This window comes from Myotis davidii, unplaced genomic scaffold (genome assembly GCF_000327345.1).
Source record: "Myotis davidii unplaced genomic scaffold, ASM32734v1 scaffold68, whole genome shotgun sequence".
In the NCBI taxonomy this organism is placed as follows: Eukaryota; Metazoa; Chordata; class Mammalia; order Chiroptera; family Vespertilionidae; genus Myotis; species Myotis davidii.
In genome coordinates this window covers 4,071,281-4,092,472 of record NW_006300376.1, presented here as the reverse complement: position 1 = coordinate 4,092,472, position 21,192 = coordinate 4,071,281, and the positions used below count along the sequence as shown (strand labels likewise).

The 21,192-nt window shown below is 35.7% G+C and overlaps 1 protein-coding gene across 1 annotated transcript in view; it reads right to left on the bottom strand.

The window, feature by feature from the left end:
• Nucleotides 1-21,192, bottom strand: part of HACE1 (HECT domain and ankyrin repeat containing E3 ubiquitin protein ligase 1) — an 80,884-nt gene that overhangs the window by 7,603 nt on the left and 52,089 nt on the right. Inside the window, exons 14-21 of the mRNA XM_015572751.1 lie at nt 20,070-20,181; nt 19,878-19,975; nt 19,609-19,696; nt 15,330-15,479; nt 14,366-14,562; nt 6,729-6,860; nt 1,532-1,630; nt 1,184-1,254 (exon numbers count right to left, since the gene is read on the bottom strand). Coding sequence (XP_015428237.1) covers nt 1,184-1,254; nt 1,532-1,630; nt 6,729-6,860; nt 14,366-14,562; nt 15,330-15,479; nt 19,609-19,696; nt 19,878-19,975; nt 20,070-20,181 — 947 coding nt within the window. The remainder of the gene's footprint in view (nt 1-1,183; nt 1,255-1,531; nt 1,631-6,728; nt 6,861-14,365; nt 14,563-15,329; nt 15,480-19,608; nt 19,697-19,877; nt 19,976-20,069; nt 20,182-21,192) is intronic.

Below are 21,192 nucleotides of genomic sequence, written 5' to 3'. Positions count from 1 at the left end.
GGCTGGCAGGGGAGGAGAGTTGGGGGAGACCAGGCCAGCAGGGGAGGGAAGGTAGGGGCAACCAGGCCTGCACAGGAGGCTAGTTGGGGGCGACCAGGCCTGCAAGGGAGGGCAGTTGGGGGTGATCAGGCCGCCAGGGGAGGGCAGTTGGAGGCCATCGGGCCGGCAGAGGCGGGCAGTTGGGGGCCATCGGGCTGGCAGGGGAGGGCAGTTGGGGGCCATCAGGCCGGCAGGGAACAGCAGTTGGGGGATTGGGCTGTGGCAGGGGAGCAGTCAGGCATTACAGGCAGGGGAGCAGTTAGGCATCAATCAGGCCAGCAGGGGAGCGGTTAGGGGGCGATCAGACTGGCAGGCAGAAACGGTTAGGGGCAATCAGGCAGGCAGAGAGGCGAGTGGTTAGGAGCCAGCAGTCCCAGATTGTGAGAAGGTGCAGGCTGGGTTGAGGACACCGCCCCTCTACACAAATTTCATGCACCAGGCCTCTAGTAAATAAATAATAAGGCAGAGAAAAAAGGTAAATACATCAAATTGTTTATAGTAGTTACTCTGGCAGAGTGTGATTTTTTTTTTATTCTTCTAATTTTCTGTATGCCAACTTTCCCACGAGAACTATGCACATTTGTATTAGAACTGAACTATATTTTAATATAGAAGGAAACAGATAAAATTCTATGTTATAAAGAATGAAAATCGAACCTTTTTTTTTACATCTTTCAGAAATATAACTTAAAAGAAGTTTTCTAACTTATGATATTTCACTGGTTGCAAAAGAAGACTTCTCAAAGTGTGGTATCATAATTATTCTTAGGACATGGATCTTAACATTTAAAGTTTTATAAGAATTGGAGAAAAACCGCTGTGTATGGGTATTATATGTGTTGTGTTGTGCACGTGTGTGTGTGTGTGTGTGTGTGTGTGTGTGTTGCCCAGCACAGACAAATATTAAAAATCTGGCTACTACTATTGACCAAGCTGCAGAATTTTAAACAGACATTTATTGACCACTACTATATATGTTTTATTTTAAATGCTTAAATAAATCTTTGTTTAATATCATAAAAGTGGAAAGGGAGGTAAAAAACTGACAATTCAGAGTAATAATTCATGTTGGTTGTTTATCTCTAAGCCATTAGAAATAGAATACATTAAATTACTTTCCCATTATCGTAAAAACACTTCCTACCTGCCAGTAACAAACTGCAGGAGAAGAACTCTCTCCTCTGGAGTAATATCTTCCACAACTTCCCAGAACCACTGACAAAATGAGAACAAAAAACTTAGCTCACATTTCAGAGCAATCGTAGACTTAATACAAAGAATTATGCAGCATTCATAAAGCACATTTGATTCTAAGGAACTCATTTATCAAAAATTATTTCATACCAAGCTTTCATATGCAATTCCCATAAGAAGAATTTAGGGGAAAACTTTACTTTGTTAATTAATGTAGGTTTTCATCCAATAGTACTGAAAAGCTTACAAAATCAAATGGTAAAACTTAACTTCATTCTAAGCTCTAGAGAACTTTTACCTGAATAACTGGATCTTGTCTTTCATAGCCACTTGTGTATTCTGTATTTTTTATCCAATCACTCACATCAATTTCTGGCATGCCAGAAAGCAGTAGCTCCTTTGGGGAAGAAGAAAAATATTTCATTATTCTTCTTAGGGGGAAAAAAAACACAAACCTATTACATTTAAAGAGTAGATTTGCCTTAATTAGAAACTAATTCCATGTAAAAGCGATTTACTTTTGTGACAGTGTCTGCATGTCATCAGTAACAAATACTACATGGGAGAGAACCCTTGATACCAATGATCTCAAATATGTGAGCTGTGCAGATGTCTCTACATTGATACAACTTAATTAAAACATAAGGAGACAATACTTTGTTTATAGATAAACACTTATGCAGCAACAGCTTATATGTGCAATACTTTTATGAACATTATCTTTATGGTTATTTTTATTTTATGAATTTGTTAAATTATATAAAGAACCATTTTCTCAATATGAAAGTAACAACAACAAACACCTGAATAAATCCTGGATTAAGCAAAGGAAAACATCATCAAAAATCCTAATCATTAGGAAAAGTAAAGTAATAAAATAAAAATGTATTTAAAAAAAAGATTCAGGCCTTTGCAGAACTATTCTGGAATAATTCAGATCTTTAATGTCAACTTTCCCCAAGGTGAGAAAAAAAAATGCAATTTCCTAATGACTTTGGTAGCCTCCTTTTTCCCAGAAAGACCGTCAAATAAACAAAATAGCAATCAAATAACTAAAAAATGAAATAAAGAATGGCAAAAGTATTTACCATTGTGTTTTCCAAGAGAAAAGAAAACATGAAAAAGAGCTTGTCCACACCTCTGAATCACAGTTGGGCTTATTTACAGAGACAGGTGAGGCAATAACCAGCCTACACTTAACTAAACCACGGACAAGCTGGAATAGCAGGATGTGTTATTACAGAGACATCAATGCAATGTGGTTCAAAATCACGTTTCCTACAGCAACTACTCATAATATATACCAGACTAGTACAGAGTGTACTTTGAAGGTTAATGAAAGTTAGTATAAGGTGGTGTCTGAGAACTCTTGGGTGTTTCTGAGATCTATTCAAGGAGTCTGCAAGGTTCTCTCTTTTCCAACTTATCTAAGACTGGATTTTCTCCATACAGTTCAACCAAACAACATTTCATAGCAGATAATGTGCAGATGCAGATATGAGTACCCACTGTCTTCTATTAAGCCAGACATTAAACTTGCAAAAATATAAAATAATGCCGCTCTTACCATTATTTTTGTTTCATTCTGGAAAATAGTTTTCAATTTTAAATTTTTTGTTAATAGGCAATAAATTATTTTTATATGAATTAATAAATTATTTTACATTTCTGTTTTAACTTCAAATACAATAAACATCAATTAATATAACTCAAACAAAAAGGCTTTTGTCATAAGGAGGTCCTAAGACCTTTTGTTTGAGAACTGCTAGTTACGTTCTCCTTGTGATGGTATTATAAAATAATTTGACTAGCCCTAGCCAGTTCGGCTCAGTGATAGAGCATCAGCCTGCAGACCAAAGGGTCCCGGGTTTGATTCCGGACAAAGGCACATGCCCAGGTTTGTGGGCTCGGTCCCCAGTGGGGGACTGTAGGAGGCAGCCAACGCATGATTCTCTCTCATCATGGATGTTTCTATCTCTCTCTCCCTCTCCCTTCCCCTCTGAAATCAATAAAAATATTAAAAAATATATACTTTGACTAAATAGAGGTGTTCTGTTAGTATCCATTTACCAGCCACAAATAGAGTCTCCACTTTTCTTTGCACTGTTCTGTGCCCTAGGAGGCTGATCCTGGCACCTAGCTCTCTTATCTGCTGGCTTCAGGTTGGGTTCCGCCACAGAACCGGCAGAGGCCTGGAAGTGAGAGCACTTTCCGCTCCCTCCCTGCTTTAGCACCTCTTTCCAGTAGCAGTAGCCATGCCTCTTCATCACAGGGCTTCTTACAGTAACTCCCCCACCTGTCTCTTCAATTCCAGAGGTGATAAAGACTTTCCACGGCTGCTAGTCTCTGGATGTCTCACCAAATCTTATTTATTCTTAACACTGCCTGCACCTCTATAATGGTCCCTTTGTTAATGCTCCTTTATTTAAACCATCTGGGGAAATTGGGTTTTGTGGCAGGACCTTGAAACAGACCTGTCAAAGGGAGGGAGAATGAATTTTACACATGTCTTAAATATGAGCTTAATCTTTCCTTCTAAGCTAAAGTAAGCTTTTAATAATATTAAGTATGCTTTCATTGCCAATAATTATGAATAAAAATGACTGAGGCTTTATTATCTTAAGATTTTGAGCTATTTCATGAAAATCATGTTATGACTTTTTATGAAGAGAATGAAAGATCTTTATTATCCTATTTAACTCTGTACTTCCCAAATAATCTTACCATCTAAATCAGTTCAACTTAGTTTTGAGGCCAGAGTCTAAAACACACCATGAATCCTAACCTAACTTCTAATATAAGCACAACTGAAAATTTATCAGTAGCAGACCTAAATGTGAAAGACAAAGGAATAAAGTTTTTAGAAGAAATTATAGGAAAATACCTTCATGATCTTGGAATAAGAAACAATTTCTTAAAAGGACACAAGAAGCTCCATTCATTTTTTTTAAAAATTAAAAAGGTAAACTAAACTGTGCTAAAACTAAAAACTTTATTAACTATGATGCCAGAGTGGAATACATATTTCTAACAAAAACTCCTATAAAGAATATATAGCTCTGGCCGGGTGGTTCAGTGGATAGAGCGTCGGCCTCAGGACTGAAGGGTCCCGGGTTCGATTCCGGTCAAGGGCATGTACCTTGGTTGCAGGCACATCCCCAGTGGGGGGCGTGCAGGAGGCAGCTGGTCGATGCTTCTCTCTCATCGATGTTTCTAGCTCTCTATCCCTCTCCCTTCCTCTCTGTAAAAAATCAATAAAATATATATTAAATATATATTTAATATATATATTAAGCCAGATATTCTTTATATATATATAAAGAATCAGTAACAAAGAACATAGAAAACACAATAGAAAAAATGGACAAATTACTTAACACTTCAAAACCAGAGTATACAAACAGCTAATAAACATATCAAACACACTCAACTTCATTGATCATTAGGGAAATGCAAATTAAAATCATGATGAAATACCACTACCAATCCACCAAAATGGTAAAAATGCAAAATCAAGTTATCAAATGCCTGTGAAGAATGGGAATACCCAGAACTTCCAGACCTGGTGGTGAGAGTGTAACCTGACACACCACTTTGGAAAACTATTTGCTAGTATCTATTGTAATGTAATAAACACCCACCATATATGGCAGCAATTCTACTCCAAGGTATACAACACAGAGACTGCAAGCATATTTCTCCTAAAGACATGTACTAGAATGTATGTAGCAGCACTATTTCAAATAGTCTAAAACTAAAAAGTACTTACCAAATGTTTAAGAGGAGAAAAGATAAAACAGTATCCTGACACAATGAAATACCTACCATACAGCAATGAAAATGAACAAATTACACTGCATGCAACAACAGTATAACTCTCACAAACAAAAAGCCCAGCCAAAGAGGTCAGATATATTCTAGGTGATTATTTCATTTATATTAAATTAAAACACGGGCAACCAAACCTATGATATTATAAGTTAGGAGAGTAGTTGCCCATGACTGGGGATAGTTAGTGAAAGGGGACATGAAAGGGGCATCTGGGGCACTATGATCTGTCAATTTCTTAATCTGGGTGCTGTTTTCATGGGTGTAGTCAGCTTATGAAAATGTATCAAACTATACATTTATAATGCATGTATTTTTCTCTATGTATACTGTAATTCAATAAGTTTCACAGAATTTATAAGTATCAGTAAATTATGAGGCAAAGTTTTTGTCAATGGTTTATGTTGTTGCTATCGGTTTTTTACACCATAGGTCCAAGAAATAATGTAATTCCCTGTTTAACAGTTCATAAGTACTCCTCCATTTTTAAATGTTAAAAGTAACTTTTATGGTTATGCTAAAACTAGACAAGTCTATGCTAAACAAAACCATTAATCCTAAACCTAAAAACAGAACCAAAAAACTCAAAACTGGGTTTTCTGTGTTTTTTCTTTTTTTTTTTTTATTTGAGAAATGGATTTGTTGGGGATCCAACCTTGGCGTTATCAGGACAATGCTCTAACAACTGAGCTACCTGGCCTTGGCCTCAAAACTGATATTAGGCCAGCAGTTGGCCTAATAAACTAAATCACAAGGGACTTCAAAATTAATTAGCAAATTCTGTCCACTGCTTTACTAAGATACACCATGAGTGAAAAAAAATTGAGAATACTGGTATATGTGTAAAATTAAAGGTATACACCATTGCACTTATTCATATATTAAAATGAAGGGCATAGGGTAAAACTAATTTTATGAAACAGAATAAAACCAAAGGATACTTTCCATTGACCTAAAATTTAATTTTCCAAATTATACTTTTTAAAAATGATACTCTATTTACAGTACTGTGTTTTATTAAGGAGTTAGAAACAGAGAGTTTGGAAACAATTTACTAGCAAAAATAAAAGAGAAAAAGGAAATAAGGGAAAATGCAGACATAAATCATATAACAGCAGAAATCCTATTGGATCACAGTAAAAGGCAAATATAATAAAACATTCGTTAGAGAATGGGGGCTAGCAAAAAGAGTGGCCTTCACAGAGTTTTAAAATGGAAAATTATAAAATTATATATATGATGAAATAAGCTGAAAAGAAAACCCAAATATAACAAGAAAAAACTTAATCAAGTCTTCTCTTTGGAAGTATGAGAAGTTTGTATTGGTGTTCTTTTTTACCACAGATGACCAAAAAAAAATTCATAAATATGGAATTTTGCTTTTGGGACGACTGACCCTCAGCTTCTTCCATGTACAGTACTTCAGAAACAATATTCCATTTTTATCACCACTGCATTCCATTTAACATTAAGGAATTGCTAATATGGTTATTAAGCTTAAGAGAAGCACAATCACAAATGTTGTAACAAATCTCTAAACATGAATACTAAACCATATGTCTTATACATTATTCCATGCACCTCAGTACTCCAAAATTATTTTGAGTTACATCGACTGGAGTTTTGTATTGTTGTGTTGCGATAAAGGAGCTGATGTTTTTCCTTACCAACTCAAATTCATCAAACAGCTGTATGAGGGAAGGTGGAATGAACATGTGAAAGCCTTGGAGAAAAGCATTGATCTGAGGTTGAATGGCTCTTGTCATTCGAAGTTCTGTAACAAGCTGGACATACTCCTCCTATTAAAAAAGATAGTTTTCATGATGACTTTTTTTTTAATTCGACATACTTAAGATAATTTTGATATAGTCACTTCTCATTTAAGAGGTAAAGATTTAGCCCAGCCGTGGGCAAACTACGGCCGTGGGCCGGATCCGGCCCGTTCGGCTGTTCAGCTGTTCTATCCGGCCCGCAGAGCCGAAAGAGCGGAGAGTTCTCTTGCTCTCCCCTCCGCTCCTTCACCAGCAGCAGTGTTAACATGTATTAGTTCACACACACACTCCATCCATGCTTTTATTCTGGCCCTTTCGGTCCAGTTTAAGAAGCCACTGTGGCCCTCAAGTCAAAAAGTTTGCCCACCCCCGATTTAGCCGAACCGGTTTGGCTCAGTGGATAGAGAGTCGGCTTGCGGAATGAGGGGTCCCAGGTTCGATTCTGGTCAAGGGCGTGTACCTTGGTTGCGGGCACATCCCCAGTGGGGGGCATGCAGGAGGCAGCTGATTGATCTCTCTCATTGATGTTTCTAACTCTGTCCCTCTCCCTTCTTCTATGGAAAAATCAATAAAAATTTTTTTTAAAAAAAGAGGTAAAGATTTATAATTAAGTTGGCACCAATATTCATACACCTCAGTAAACCAGCACCCTACCATTCACTAAACTGTTTTCTCACTCCCTGTCTGTAACAGCAGTGCTATCAAGATCAGTGGTCCCACTTCTGGGAATATATCCTAAGAATCCCTGAACACCAAGCAAAAAGAATAGATGCACCCCTATGTTCATAGCAGCATTATTTACAATAGCTAAAATCTAGAAAGAGCCCAAGTGCCCATCAGTAGATAAGTGGATAAAAAAGCTGTGGCACATTTACACAATGGAATACAATGTGGGCTTGTGAGTAAAAAGTAATCTATACTAATAATAGATAAATATGTAAACTGACCATCCCTCCACGATACCCACAGCCAATCAGGAGTATGCAAATTAACCCAACAAAGATGATGGGCCTGCACAGAGCGGCCAGATGATATAACTTGGAGGGGCAGGTAAACTTTTATCCCCAACAGATGGCATATTTGCTCCCACGTGAGTTTTTTGCTAATTCTTTGAGGGCATAAAGTAATGCCAGATGCCATAGATGTAACTCGAAAAATTAACTATATACAAGAATCTAAGTTAGTGCTGTACTAAAATAGTTATGTTAACATACAGAAAGTTTTCAACTTAGAAAGCCGCAGCATGGAGATAAAAACAACAAAAAGCCCTAACAACTTTTTTCTAGCTTAACCTCTGAGCCTGATAATAGATACAACATAGCTAAGAAAAAAGTAACTGCAAAGGGAAAAATACCACTAAGATTAAGGAGATGCAACATCTGACCTTAAGTTCCAGTTAAGTTATAGGTCTAGTTACAGAAACATTTTGTTTTAATAATCTCCTAGCCTTCTGAATGTGTGGAATGAATAATATCACCCTTCAGAAATGTTTTTTAAAATCTAACTTCTTTTCAGGCTTTGGACCTAAATTATGTCTTCTTATTAGGGGCGATAGTGATGTTGAAACTTAAAATATTTTTAAAGCTATTTTTCTTCTTGAAAATCTTTTCTACTATTCCTAGGAAAATATTTAAATAAACCATATTTATATAAATAAAAATTAATTTTAATAGTGAAACCAAGATGTTCCTTCTAAGTTGACCGATAAATTTGGCCATACTTGTAAAACTGTCTGGAATAATCATTTTTTTTGCAATTAACAGTTTCAATGCCATTATTATTCTCATAATTCAAATAACTGTTTGAATATAAATCCCTTGGTAATAAAAGCTTCCTTCCTGGGCTTCTCCAATTGATTAGTATTGCTCTGGTATGTAAGAGTTCTCACTAAAAACTTCTCCACCTAGAACTCAAAAGAATACCAGGTAAGAATAAGTAGGTAAAAGAAAAAGAGAGGCACTGTAATGTTTTTCAATCATTTTTTCTTTACCAGTATATTCTTATTTTTAAGGTCACATATTAGTTACAAAGATTGATAGTCTGGTAAAAATCCTATTACTTCAGTTTACCTGAAAAAAGTTTAGTCACTGAAAATAGTGTTTCCTCAGGTTACCGTTTCATAGAGTTGGTAAAATTTCAGAATATACTAACTAAAAAGCAAGGGAACATATGTTCTTATTGTAAACAGGAAAATACTAAAGATAATTTAAAATCCAATCAAATAATACACACAAATATTCAATATGGAGAACTTCAGACTCAAACTGTTTTAAAAGTTTTGAATAGTAAAATGATTTCTCATAGTATACTTTTCTGAAGATGAAAATAAGGAATCCACTTTAAGTCAATAATCTATATGCACAAATCTGCATTTTATGTGTGCATCAAATGTGTCTGTGTGTGAAATAAATCAAGTGAAACTGGCAATAAAACACAAGGTATTAACCATATGAAAATAAGTGGAGGAAAACATACTAAATTTGTATTTGCAACTTTGTTCATATTCACTAACTTAGTAAGGGAGACGCTATCAGTTATACAATCATACAGAACTTGATTTAAATTGAGGGCTCACCACTTAATAATTTTGAGCCCTTAGACAGTTATTTAACGTCTAAAGAAATATATAGTGTGGATAAAAAAGGGCCATATGCTAACCTGACTAGCTCAGGGAAGGCCTGCGTGGCGGCCTTACAAACTCAAGAGACTTAAAGTAACCACAAAGGATGGTCTGAAATTAAAAATTTAACTAAAAAGCAATTTATGGTGCGCACTCATGTACTAGGCTGGTATCTTCCCTGACAAAGGCCAATCTTTACCTTAACTGAGCCTGTCTATTGTCTTTTTGCATCCATGATAACATCATTGGAATGTCAAAGTAATTTTCCTTTTTCCGAACCCCTCAAAGTACAGACACCGCTCTGGAGACTACAAGTCCCCTCATTGTTATTGAGTTGTCAAGTGTTAACTATCCTGCACCCACCTAAATAAAAAGAGTATGTGTCTATCATTTTACTTTTTATCCAATCCCAGAGGTCCACCCCTTTCTGCTTTGCTTACTCCCACCTCCCTAATCTATCACCAATAGATTTCACGTAACCCACTTACATCACCTCTTTTGACTGTAACGTATAAAACAAGGTGCAAAACTGCCATTCTCCAGAGCATTATCTCAATCTGCTGAGATTCTGCTTCCTGGCATCTGTCAACAGTTTGGCTCAAATAAACTCACAAAAATTCGTCACAAGTTGGAATGTTTCTTACATTAACAATAATGTCATAGTTACAAGCTCAGGCTTGAAATTTATAGACTGCCTGAGTTCAAATCCTAGCTCCAACACTTATTAACCACATGATCTGGAGGAAAGATACTTAAGCCCTTTACCCTTCAGGCTCCTGACCTGTAGAAAAGGGTATCTACACTTCACAGGACTATTTAAGTTAATACACATGAAGTACTTTGAACAGTGCCTAACACATAAGCACCTGATGCTTTTAATATTAAAGCTGTTTCACATTCAATAAATAGAAATAACTATCTCAAAAGGCTGTTATCCTATATAATAAAAGCCTAATATGCAAATCAACCGAACAGTGGAACGATCGGATGGCAGGGGGCAGGGCTGGCAAGTGGGTGGCGCCAGGCCAGCAAAGGCGGGTGCCAGTGAGCAGAGGGAGTGGACGGCAATCAGGGGGTGGTGGTGACCAGTGGCAGCAGGGCGATGGGGGGGCGGGGCTTGCCCCTCACCAGCCAGCACCAGCCCGATTGGCCCGCTGGTCCCCTCCTGCAGAGGGAGGCCAGACTGCGGCTTAGGCCTGCTACATCCCCTAAGGCAGCGGTTCTCAACCTGTGGGTCACGACCCCTTTGGGGGTCAAACGACCCTGTCACACGGGTTGCCTAAGACCATCAGAAAACACATAGATAATTACATATTGTTTTTGTGATTAATCACTATGCTTTAATTATGTTCAATTTGTAACAGTGAAAATACATCCTGCACATCAGATATTTACATTACAATTCATAACTAGCAAAATTACAGTTATGAAGTAGCAACAAAAATAATTTTATGGTTGGGGTCACCACAACATGAGGAACTGTATTAAAGCGTTGTGGTATTAGGAAGGTTGAGAACCACTGCCCTAAGGACCAGACTGCGAGAGGGCACAGGCAGGGCTGAGGGACCCCCCAGAGTGCACAAATTTTCGTGCACTGGGCCTCTAGTGCAAATGCACGAAGAACACATCTTAAATACATGAAATATATACCAAGTACTCAATAAGCAGTACCTATTATCATTAGAAAGCAACACTGATGGTAATGAGATTGATGAAGAGGAGGACAGCAACAAGAACAGTCATTCTGGGGGCCAATCCACAAAAGCAGTAGTCGTCTTTGAGTTGTTCTCTTTTCACCTTCCCAAACAATTACTAAGTTTCATAAATTCTATATCTTTAAAAGCTATCTTTTTCTCCATCCTCACTGGCACTGGCATAAAATCCTCCATGCATGCTCCACAGTCCACTGCCACAACAACCTACCAGCTGATCTGTACTAGCCCATTCCAATCCATTCCTCACACGCCAAACTGTGTTTATTCGATCATGTGACTCCCCACTATAGCATCTTCAATCATCACACAGCCTTTGGAATAATGTTCAAATTTCTGATTGTGAATTAAAGTCTTTCAGAATTTGGCCCTTTCTACCTCCCTTAGCTAATCCTTTTCCACTCACGTACTTTGCAATCTAAGCTAAGATGTACAACTCTCACCTATCTGTGGTACCCCAAACACATGCTAGGTCAACTCTGTGCCTTCTTTTAAGCCTAGAACACTTCCTTCTCCCCTTCCTTACTCCCATTCTGACCACTTAATGGTTCTCCTCTGTAATCCAACTCCCATGGCACCTCCTCCATTCCCTGACATACTGTCCTATCCCACCCCCATGTTTTCCCCTTCTAGCCAGAATGAACTTGAGGATTAGTATTATAAAAGTGTTCTTAACATTTAAAACCCACGTAGCTTACTCTTCAGTTCTAACAGCTAGATCAATTTAAGCTACAGGTATGTTTGTAAAGATTTTTAATATTTAAAAATTAATCAGGCTGTTTACTGAATAAGTATTAAGCATCATCAATTAGATATAAAATTGTACTTGACCCTTACTGGTCATATTCAGTTCTAACAGCTAGAACTTAAGGTTTGGGCCAAAAATGTCACTTTTAATTCCAGATTTCATGGTTCTACAATTTCAGCTTTTCATCAAGAATTTAAAAGTGGAAGTTAATAAAAGTAAAAGCAAAACTGAAATAAAAATACTATTTAAATGTAAATATTCAGCCATTTTCAAACAGGAAAACAAGGTTCTTTGTTTTTACCCTCTAGAATTTAAAACAAAACAGATACAAAATAAATTTCAAAGAGCATTACAGTTCCAATGTGGAACTGGGATATATTCTTTTGCCTTACATTAATTGTATTTTTTAATTTACTGCTTTTCAAAAAAGGGTATTTTCATCTGTTTGGTTTTACTCTATAGTTACCAAAGCCTTTCAATAAAACTTAGGAATAAATGACTCCCCCATGTGGAGATCAGCTTACATAGACTTTCTCTTACTAACAAGCTTGGCAAGTCATTTAGCTTCAATATGATTATAAATTTTGAAGAAGATGAACATAACAATTATAACTTTTTACCTATAAAGGTAAGTAGATAAAAGGCTGACCCTAAAGTGACACAAAGGTTCATGACAGAAATGTATGTTAAAGAATAATACCTGTAAAAAACATCTTTGAAAATTTTATTTGTAAATTGAATACTTTAACAATTTTAAAGTGAGTGGTCAATTTAAGCTATAGGTATGTTTCTAAAGATTTTTAATATTTAAAAATTAATCAGATTGTTTATTGAATAAGCATTGAGTGTTTAAGCATCAACAATTAGATATAAAATTATACTTGACTCTTATTGTAGGTAATATTAGAGGCTCAATTTATTGTGAAAAATGTTTATATCCCAAAATTGAAAGCTGAGAATTTACATATTAATGATTGAGATCCTGCTTTTAGCTCTATTACCAAACTAATTATTGAAAAAGTTTAGCCTGTAATCAACCAATTAGTTAATATAGTTAAGTAAAAATGTACTAAACTCAGAAACAAAAGTTTCAATCTCTTTAATATTATAAGAGTATTCCAGCCTCAGAGTAGAATCAAGATAAAGGGTATACCTTCAGTGTGAGTATATTCTCATTTGCTATTATTTTTTGAATATCTTCCTTCTTTCTAGATTTCCACAAAAAACACAAATGTAAAAGAATTAATAAAATATGAATCTAAACAAAAATCAGTCATAGTGGGAGGGAAGCTGTTAGGAGAAACAAGTTATAAATACAGCTATCTATCATGCAATTGTTAGTGGATCTTTCTACTTTGTCATATAAAATATATCTGAGAGGAGAGACAAATACACTCATCATCAGATACGATATTCACAGGTAGGAATCATGTTTGAGATTCTCTCATGAAAAGCAATCACTTGATTATAATAAAGATTCTATGACTTCATCTCCCGTAATTGAGAGTATGTCTCCATTGTAAAATAAAGGAACAAATTCACTGCAAGGTGGACAATCTAATAATTAGAAGGATTAAAAAAAATTTTCATTCACTAGCAAGTTCATATAGATTTTAAAAACTAATTTAAGCACTTTACTATTTTAAGTTTCTAGAGCTTCATATGACTCATTATATTAAAAGTCAAGAAGTTCCTCCTTAACATGATTAATTTTGCAAATAGTATGAAGAATATTAGACTTGAAACTAGGAGACAGGAGACCTGGGTTTTGGCCCCAGCTTTAGGCTTCAGTATCCTCATGTGTAAAATGAAAGGGTAAATAAAAAAATTTAAATATGGAAAATTCAGCTCCTGATTTTATTTTCCAAAATTAAACTTCATGTTTTTTATATGAACAGTATCTAAGTTTCAAAAAGGAAAATTATATAGCGTAATGTAAGTCTCCAATTTCCTGTGTATATCTGAAACTTTTAAGCCTATTTTTTATAGAAAACTATCCAATAACAACTAACTTTTGTAATGTGCTTTAGGTTTACAAAATGTTAGTAACAATTCTCTATGGGAGGTAGTATTATCCCGATTTTACAGAATGGAAAACTGAGGCTCAGAGTTTAGCTAAAACATGGCCAAGTCTTTTGGTTTAAAAAAAAAAGTGATATTTTACTAAATTGCTAGTCTAAAAAATGGTTTGATAAACATTATTTTTGTAGGTAGGTGATTCTAAAGCTGTCTTAGAATTATAACTCAACTACAGGAAAGGAAAAAGGTGTTAGTTTTATTTAAACATAAGTTTGGTTAATTAAAATATTTTTATTTTATGAAATGTTATTAATTCTAACAGTAAAAAAATTTTTAGCTAATACCAGGAGACTTTACAATAATTAGCCAGGAGACTTTAGAATATCAGGACCAAGTTACAAACAGTGGCTAAGGTAAAAATTCAAATACTTACTTTGTTATTTTGTGTCACCAGAATACTTCCACCCCCAGGTTTCAAAGGTACCTCTTCCATTGCTCCAAACACATCAGTCTCAACAGAAAAAGTCAGTTCTAGACCCAGATCACTAATATCATTATCTAAAATCCACTGCAAATTCTTGGCATATTCTGGATCAATAGATGCCACATCTTGGTAATTTACAGGAATACCTAAAAATATAAACATACAGCAGTTATATTCTACATGTTTCTGCCTTTCCTTATCTGTTTAATGGTAAAATACTGCCCTCTACAGATACTATGTAAAACTGCAAATTCAAATTCACAGCATGATTTAAATGGACGCTAATTCTTGAATTTGAGGCTTAATTTAAGCTTAGTTTCTTCCACATTTTTACAATGTAATCTTTCTTTAAAAGCACTATTCAGGAAATTATTATAAACTTCAAAAAGTGCCAATTCTCTCAAGTATATTCATGTCAAAATACATTCTTAGTATAAATATACATACACTAAAATGAAAAAAAAATTGTAGGTGTTTTTTTCTTTCCCTCAGGCCCTCATTTAAATGCCTTACATACACAGATAGTCTTTAAGCAAAAATAAAAATGTTCTCATTCAAAATGGCATCACTTATCAAATTATATTTACTTAGCCAAAACCGGTTTGGCTCAGTGGATAGAGCGTCGGCCTGCGGACTGAAGGGTCCCAGGTTCGATTCCGGTCAAGGGCATGTACCTTGGTTGCGGGCATATCCCCAGTGGGAGATGTGCAGGAGGCAGCTGATCGATGTTTCTCTCTCATCGATGTTTCTAGCTCTCTATCTCTCTCCCTTCCTCTCTGTAAAAAATCAATAAAATATATTTTTAAAAAAATTATATTTACTTAAAGACTATATTTACTTATAGTCTTTAAGTAAATATTTCCTATATTTACTTATAGGAAAAACACTTTAAATAAATAAATAAGAGCCATACCAAGAATGTGCTTATAGAATGATCTTGTGAAGTAAATGTTGACCAGCTGCCTATGGTTCAAAGCTAATCCCAAGATCTGTCCAGCAAAACGGAAATAATTCAGGTGATCAGGATTTACATAGGAGTTGCTATTAGGCTGAAAAGTTGTTCCTATTAAAATAAATACAAAATAATGTATTTAAAGAATCTATATACAGAAGAGACATCATTTTAATGCAGATAAATTTGTTCATACAAAACTTCAGCAAAGCTAAAGTTATGTATTAATATCCACAGGAATGTTCTTTGTGAAATATATAACAGGCAGTGAAACTAGAAGTACAAAAGACATTAATTCACACATGTATATCACAGTACCTCTTTGTGCAGAGAGAAAATTTTAGAGTACTTTTAAACTGCATTTTTAAGTATTTTAATTGGAAGATGTGTCAGAGAGATCCTGGAAATAATATATTAAAAGATCACACACACACACACACACACACACACACACACACACGGTCCCCTGGACAGTGTGGATAAATAACTGCTAGGCTGTGAATTAAGGCAGACATTGTCTCATTCAGGACCAGTGCAGTAGGTATTTACTACTTTTTGCTCCTTAAGAAACACAGCACTATAAGAAAATAACTAACTATTCTTAATAGAACTACTAATCAATGAACTAGATACCTTTTAACAATTCTCAGAAAATCACCAAAAGTCCACAAGTCAACCAATTCATCCTCATGGCAAATAATCAAGGTTAAATAAGTATCTCTGAGGTATAAAAATAAAAATGACAAGGGCAATAGTTACCCATTACTGTCAAAATCTAGAGCAATGGAGTATATGACTCCACCTATATGAAAAAGATCTGGAAATAAGACAGTGGTGACAGATACACAACACTATGAATGCACATAGTGCCAATGAATTATAACACTTCAAGATTATTAAAATGGTAAATTTTGTCACAATAAAAAACGCCGCAAAAATATTTAGTGCAATGAAAAAACCTAATACCAAGACCTCAACTTTAAGTAACCCTTCTTCCCTGTTTTTCTGTGATAATCACTAACTTGGATTATAAATCCTCTTATCATTCAACAAGTATTTATTGAGCTTGTGCTACCTAAAATAAATAATCGCTAAAATTAATGAAACTGCATCAAAGGATAATAAAGAAACAATGAAAAAGTACTAGAGAGTGAAAAGTTTGGTCATTTAGTATACTTAGTACTTTGGCAATAATTCTCTTTGTGCTTCGTTGGTCTTTGATTTATCAGAGTTGGCATTGGACTAAATTACCATGACCAATTTACTGAGATATAAGGTACAAATTTGGAAGCTTATGGCTGAACGATTTAAAAGAGCCACATGAAGCTAATCATTCACTGTTAAATACCTTTAAAGAATCATAATGTAAGACTGGGTATTAAAAGTCAAGGCAAAGTTCTGTGGGATAAAGAAACACTTTAAGGATAAACATAGCCATAATTTCAAAAAATACAATATTCTGAGAATAATCACAAACGTTTTTTATGTATTAAAAGAGTGAATGCTTAGTGTTATTGATGAACCAGTGAAGATTTCTGATGAACTGAACTTTCCCCCCCTTGGTCTGTACAATTCCTTCTCTAAGTACTTTCTGGGAAGTCTGGGTTATTAAAAAGAATAGAAGAGAAATCAAAAGAAAAAAATGGGGGAAATATTCAGGAAACAAATAATAGTTTTTAACTTGAAAGCTAGTTAAAACATAATATAAATTCTGTTATGTTTTAAGTTCAAAATAAAAGTAACTGTGATACTCCCAGTTATTTTCATTGCTTCAGAAAAATTGTATTATACAATTTATCCTTTGATTCCCATAGTAGCATAAAAAGGGGCAGAGCCTAACACCAAAGGCCAAACTCTTGGCCACTATAGCATATTACTTTTCTAATGTTAAGTATCTTAATTTAATTAGAAAGCAAGTTTTAAAGACATTATTATAGACATTAGGTCTATTCAAACATTTCCCACATTTAGGAAATTTTAATTCTTAAATGTAATTCCCTTCTTGTCAACTATACATAAGAACAATTTCATCTAGATTTTAATCTGCTCATACTATGAACCCGAAAAGAACACTCATATGGCTTACAAAAAGGACAAATCACAATTTTTATAGTCTATGTGCTTCAATATATGCTCTACTATAAATCTGTAGTACAAGGAAGTACCTCGACTAATGATTTCACACCAAATCTGTTTTTCAGGTATGGAACAGTATACAAGACTCAGAATAAAGGGCTATAAAGAAAAGAAATGCATATAAAATACAATGTTTTAGCCTGGCCAGTGTTGCTCAGTGGTTGAGCATCAACCTATGAACCAGGAGGTCAAGGTTCAATTCCCAGTCAGGGCACATGCCAGGGTTATGGGCTCAATTCCCAGTGTGGTGCATGCAGGAGGCAGCCAATCAATGATTCTCTCTCATCACTGATGTTTCTAACTCTCTCTCCCCTTCTCCCTTCCTCTCTGGAATCAATAAAAATATATTTTTAAAAATAAAAATAAATACAATGTTTTAATGCTAAATCTTACATAAAAGATTAGGCCTAAATAATGAAATTTAATGCCACATTAGTCTTGTCAAATTCAACAAATTCATCTCATAGCAATCAAAGGAAACAGAGTTAAAGCAGGCAGTCCCATATCCTATATAACCCTATATAATAAAAGCTTAACATGCAAATCGACTGAACGGCAGAACGACCAGTTGCTATGATGCACACTGACCACCAGGGGGCAGACGCTCAACGCAGGAGCTGCCCCCAGACCACAGGCCCCAGGCCAGCCAAGGCGGGTACAAGCGGGAGCCCACTGATCACCCCGCCAGTTGCCCCACAGAGGGAGGCAACCGGCAGTGGTGGTGGTGTGGGGTGGGGCCAGTGAGTGGGCAGCGCCAGGCCAGCCAAGGTGGGTGCAAACAGGGGGCCCCAATCCCCTGCCAGTCATCCCACAGATCGGCCCTGATCACCGGCCGGGCCTAGGGACCTTACCCACGCACGAATTTCGTGCATCAGGCTTCTAGTTTCTAAATAATTTCAAATACACCAAGTATATCTGAGGAGCCCATCACACAGCTGGATAGCTACAGCCCCCTAGCACCACTGCAGCCCTCCTCCACTTGCCTCTCTTAGAGTCATTCTTCTTATTCAAAGAAGATGTGCTACCCATTTGGTTGGATGCAGTCAGGAACTACAAGTAATGAAGCACTCTACCCTTATAAAAAAAAAAATTTAAACAATGGAAAAGAAAAAGTTTTTAGGGGAAAAAAGCAACTGTACATAGCATTTAAAAACTGAAATCCTACCTTCACTTGGATATGTGTCTATGAAGTTACAAAACTCTTAATTATACCTGACACAAATGAGGCAGTACACTAATCCTGCCTCAATGTCAAATTTAGCCTACAATGTCAAATTCAGTTCTGTGTCACAAGTACCATTTCAACAAACAGAGTTTTTTATCTGTATTAAATGGTTAAATAAGAACTTCTTAGTTGTCAGGTCTTGACATTTTAAAAAGACTGAAAATTAAGTTACTATATATTAAGTAAACTGTAAGTTAAGATTTGATATCATGATTTCCAGACTTTGTTTGTTATAACCAATAAATTTTGAGGCTTGGAAACTTAAATAGGATTAGCAAATTTTAATTTTTCCAAATAAGTACTTGTATTATTTTCACATCATCTACTATCACTATTTCACTAAAGGAAATTTAAACTCAAGAAAAGTAAACTAAAGGACAATCCTTAAAGTGAATAAATTTAGTTCTAGTTTATAAAGAGCTAATGAAGTTTCTTGGGGGCAGCACTAGTACTTGAGACAAGCATTGGAGAATCAACTGTTGCAGTGGTTCTCAACCTTCCTAATGCCGCGACCCTTTAATACAGTTCCTCATGTTGTGGTGACCCCCAACCATAAAATTATTTTCATTGCTACTTCATAACTGTAATTTTGCTACTGTTATGAATCGTAATGTAAATATCTGATATGCAGGATGTATTTTCATTGTTCACGACCCACCGGCTGAGAACTGGGAGGAAAGACTGCTAGACTGAGTCAGTTTCCAATTCATTAATTGTGCCAACACAGACAAAAACTCTGAATTTTAGTTTTCTTTTCTATGAAATGGGAATACCAAACCTATATTATAGGGCTACTACGGGAATCAAAGAATAAAATACACTGAAGTAGTTTGAAATGTGGCAAGTCACAGAAAAAGTCATGGAGGCTGTACAACTTACCATCAGCTGACTGGGTAAACAATGCATAATCAGGATTGACTATCTCATTAGACAGAATATCAAACCATTCACGCACAACGCCTTGACCCTAAGTTCAAGAAAATAAAATTAAGTATCAACAGAAATATATAAGATGGGAAAGGTTTTTGTAAACAATAAAATTAAAAGCATATTAAATTTCTTCAATTACCAATTAAACATTAAATTTTATTCAAGTGTATTTTAATCTTTTATATACATTGATCTTCATCACTTATGTTTATACCCACCATGCCTTCTTCTCCATGGAACCGTACAGCAATTCCTTGCTTTAGCTTTGCACAATTTGCTTTTGACACGACTTCACAGCTACTCCTAAAAATGGAATCTAAATATGCAGCACTGGTTAATTGTACATATTAAAGTTTACAATAGCTAGTGTTTGGGGCCTCACATGCACAGCATTTCTTTTGTAAGCATACCTCTGTGAACCAGCAGGATGTCATTCTCACTCACTGGTCTATGCACCATGTCTGAATCTGCTTGTCCTGAATGCAAATGTTCATAAAACCATTCACAGCGATCTTTAAATGGCTGCCCCAACAAATAACAGTAAAATATGTTAGTGTTTCAGTCACCTATTAAATTTACTTAACTAGCATGCTAAAGACCCTTGCTAAAAGTAATCACCCTTAGATCTTCATTTATACCAAGTAGTTCTAGATAACATCCTGACATTTCAACAACTATTTACAAAAAGGCAGAGCATGGCTGAAAAACTTTGACTATCTAAAGGGTGTTAAAATTCCTTGCATTTTTGCCCAGCTGGTGTGGCTCTGTGGTTGAGCATGGACCTATGGACCAAGAGATCATGGTTTAATTCCCAGTCAGGGCACATGCTCGAGGTTGTGGGCTCCATCCCCAGTAGGGGGTGTGCAGGAGGCAGCCAATCAATGATTCTCTTTCATCATTGATGTTTCTCTCTCTCTCTCTCCCTCTCCCTCCCTCCCTGAAATCAATAAAAATATATTTAAAAATAAATTTTTAAAAATGCCTTGCCTTTTCAACAGAAAAGACTTGACAAATTAGGTTATATCTAAGAACTTAATGTCATATATATAATTAAATATATTTATTCTCATTTTCTTTTAAACACAAGGCTTATAAAAAATGAATTTTCACATCCAGAAAAATTATGTCACATGTTCCATTTAATTTTTCATGAAAATAATCTTTTACAGCTAACTTTATTCTTAATTCTACTATAACCTCTGAATACATGCAGAAACCAAAAAAGAATTTGTAACCCCCTTCTTTCCTTCTTCCTTCCCTTCCTCCACCCTAAAAATTAAGGAATACGACCTCTTAAACAGTAAAGAAAGTCTCTAACTTTTGTTCATTTGCCAGATATGCAACTGCATGTGATTTGCAATTTTTTTATGATTTCTCAGAAAGTACTGCTGAGTAGCCAGCATGTGCCAACACTGCAGGTAACATAAGAGCTATAAAAATCTCAAATTCGCCGAAACCAGTTTGGCTCAGTGGATAGAGCATCGGCCTGCGGACTCAAGGGTCCCGGGTTCAATTCCGGTCAAGGGCATGTAC